Below are 1,251 nucleotides of genomic sequence, written 5' to 3'. Positions count from 1 at the left end.
GGAGGCCGCTTGCAAGAGCTCTGCAAGTGTTTAAAAGCCACTCCCGCGGGGCCGGGCCATTATGTGTCCACAGGAGATGTGTCTTCTGTCACAATTTCGATGGTTGCCTCCCTCTGGGGCTCCTCCTGCCCTGGCTGGGCCATGCAGAGCGTCTCTGTATTGCTGAAGTAGCCGAGGCTCTCGCCGTCCTTCTCCGGCCCGTCCGAATCCTCCTCCTCCAGCGTCAGTTCGAACTGGAACTTCTCCATCAGGCCCTGGCAGTCCTGGCCCCGCTCCTCCAGGGGAGGGGATGGGCTCTGAGGTATCATGCTCTGGTACCAGTTCCTGTTGTCCTCCAGAGTGTCCAGGATGTCCTGGGCGTCGGGCTGCACCAGGTCAGCCCACGTCTCCCAGAGCGGATGGACGATGTAGTCAATGAATCCCACCTGGAAAACAAAGGGACACACCCTCAGGGCAAGGGAATAACCAGGAAAAGGTGGATGTGTGAAAAGTTCATATTGCATTAATTTTACAAGCAAAATACCAGGGGCAAGTCCCCAAACCAGCACAGCCTAATGCAGACACAATCATCTGACACCCAGAGCTGCACCCACCCACAGCTTTGGGTTGGGCTGACGTCTTGTCCAAAACCAAACCTTGGATGGAAGTTTCACTAAAAGCTGGAGCCAGCAGGAAACGCAGCACATGGAGCCCTGGGCTGATCCCCAGCGTGGGCAGCAGGAAAGGAGAGGGGGAATTCTGCCCCTCTGCCCCGCCCAAGACACAATCATCTGACACCCAGAGCTGCACCCACCCACAGCTTTGGGTTGGGCTGACGTCTTGTCCAAAACCAAACCTTGGATGGAAGTTTCACTAAAAGCTGGAGCCAGCAGGAAACGCAGCACATGGAGCCCTGGGCTGATCCCCAGCGTGGGCAGCAGGAAAGGAGAGGGGGAATTCTGCCCCTCTGCCCCGCCCACGTGAGACCCCACCTGCAGAGCTGCCCCAGCCCTGGGGCCAACAGCACAGGGATGTGGAGCTGCTGGAGAGAGTCCAGAGGAGGCCCCGGAGCTCCTGCAGGGCTGGAGCCCCTCTGCTCTGGAGCCAGGCTGGGAGAGCTGGGGGTGCTCACCTGGAGAGGAGAAGGCTCCAGGGAGAGCTCAGAGCCCCTGGCAGGGCCTGAAGGGGCTCCAGGAGAGCTGCAGAGGGACTGGGGACAAGGCCTGGAGGGACAGGACACAGGGAATGGCTTCCCAGTGCCAGAGGGCAGGG

The 1,251-nt window shown here is 59.9% G+C and overlaps 1 protein-coding gene across 1 annotated transcript in view; it reads right to left on the bottom strand.

Annotated features, from left to right (window-relative positions):
* PDE4B (phosphodiesterase 4B) overlaps positions 1-1,251 on the bottom strand; it is a 23,867-nt gene that overhangs the window by 1,805 nt on the left and 20,811 nt on the right. Inside the window, exon 10 of the mRNA XM_017740832.1 lies at positions 5-425. Within this exon, the coding sequence (XP_017596321.1) occupies positions 60-425 (366 nt within the window). The 3' untranslated portion in view covers positions 5-59. The remainder of the gene's footprint in view (positions 1-4; positions 426-1,251) is intronic.

The sequence above is a fragment of the Corvus brachyrhynchos genome, unplaced genomic scaffold, assembly GCF_000691975.1.
Source record: "Corvus brachyrhynchos isolate BGI_N302 unplaced genomic scaffold, ASM69197v1 scaffold280, whole genome shotgun sequence".
In the NCBI taxonomy this organism is placed as follows: Eukaryota; Metazoa; Chordata; class Aves; order Passeriformes; family Corvidae; genus Corvus; species Corvus brachyrhynchos.
This window is presented reverse-complemented; position numbering and strand designations above follow the sequence as displayed.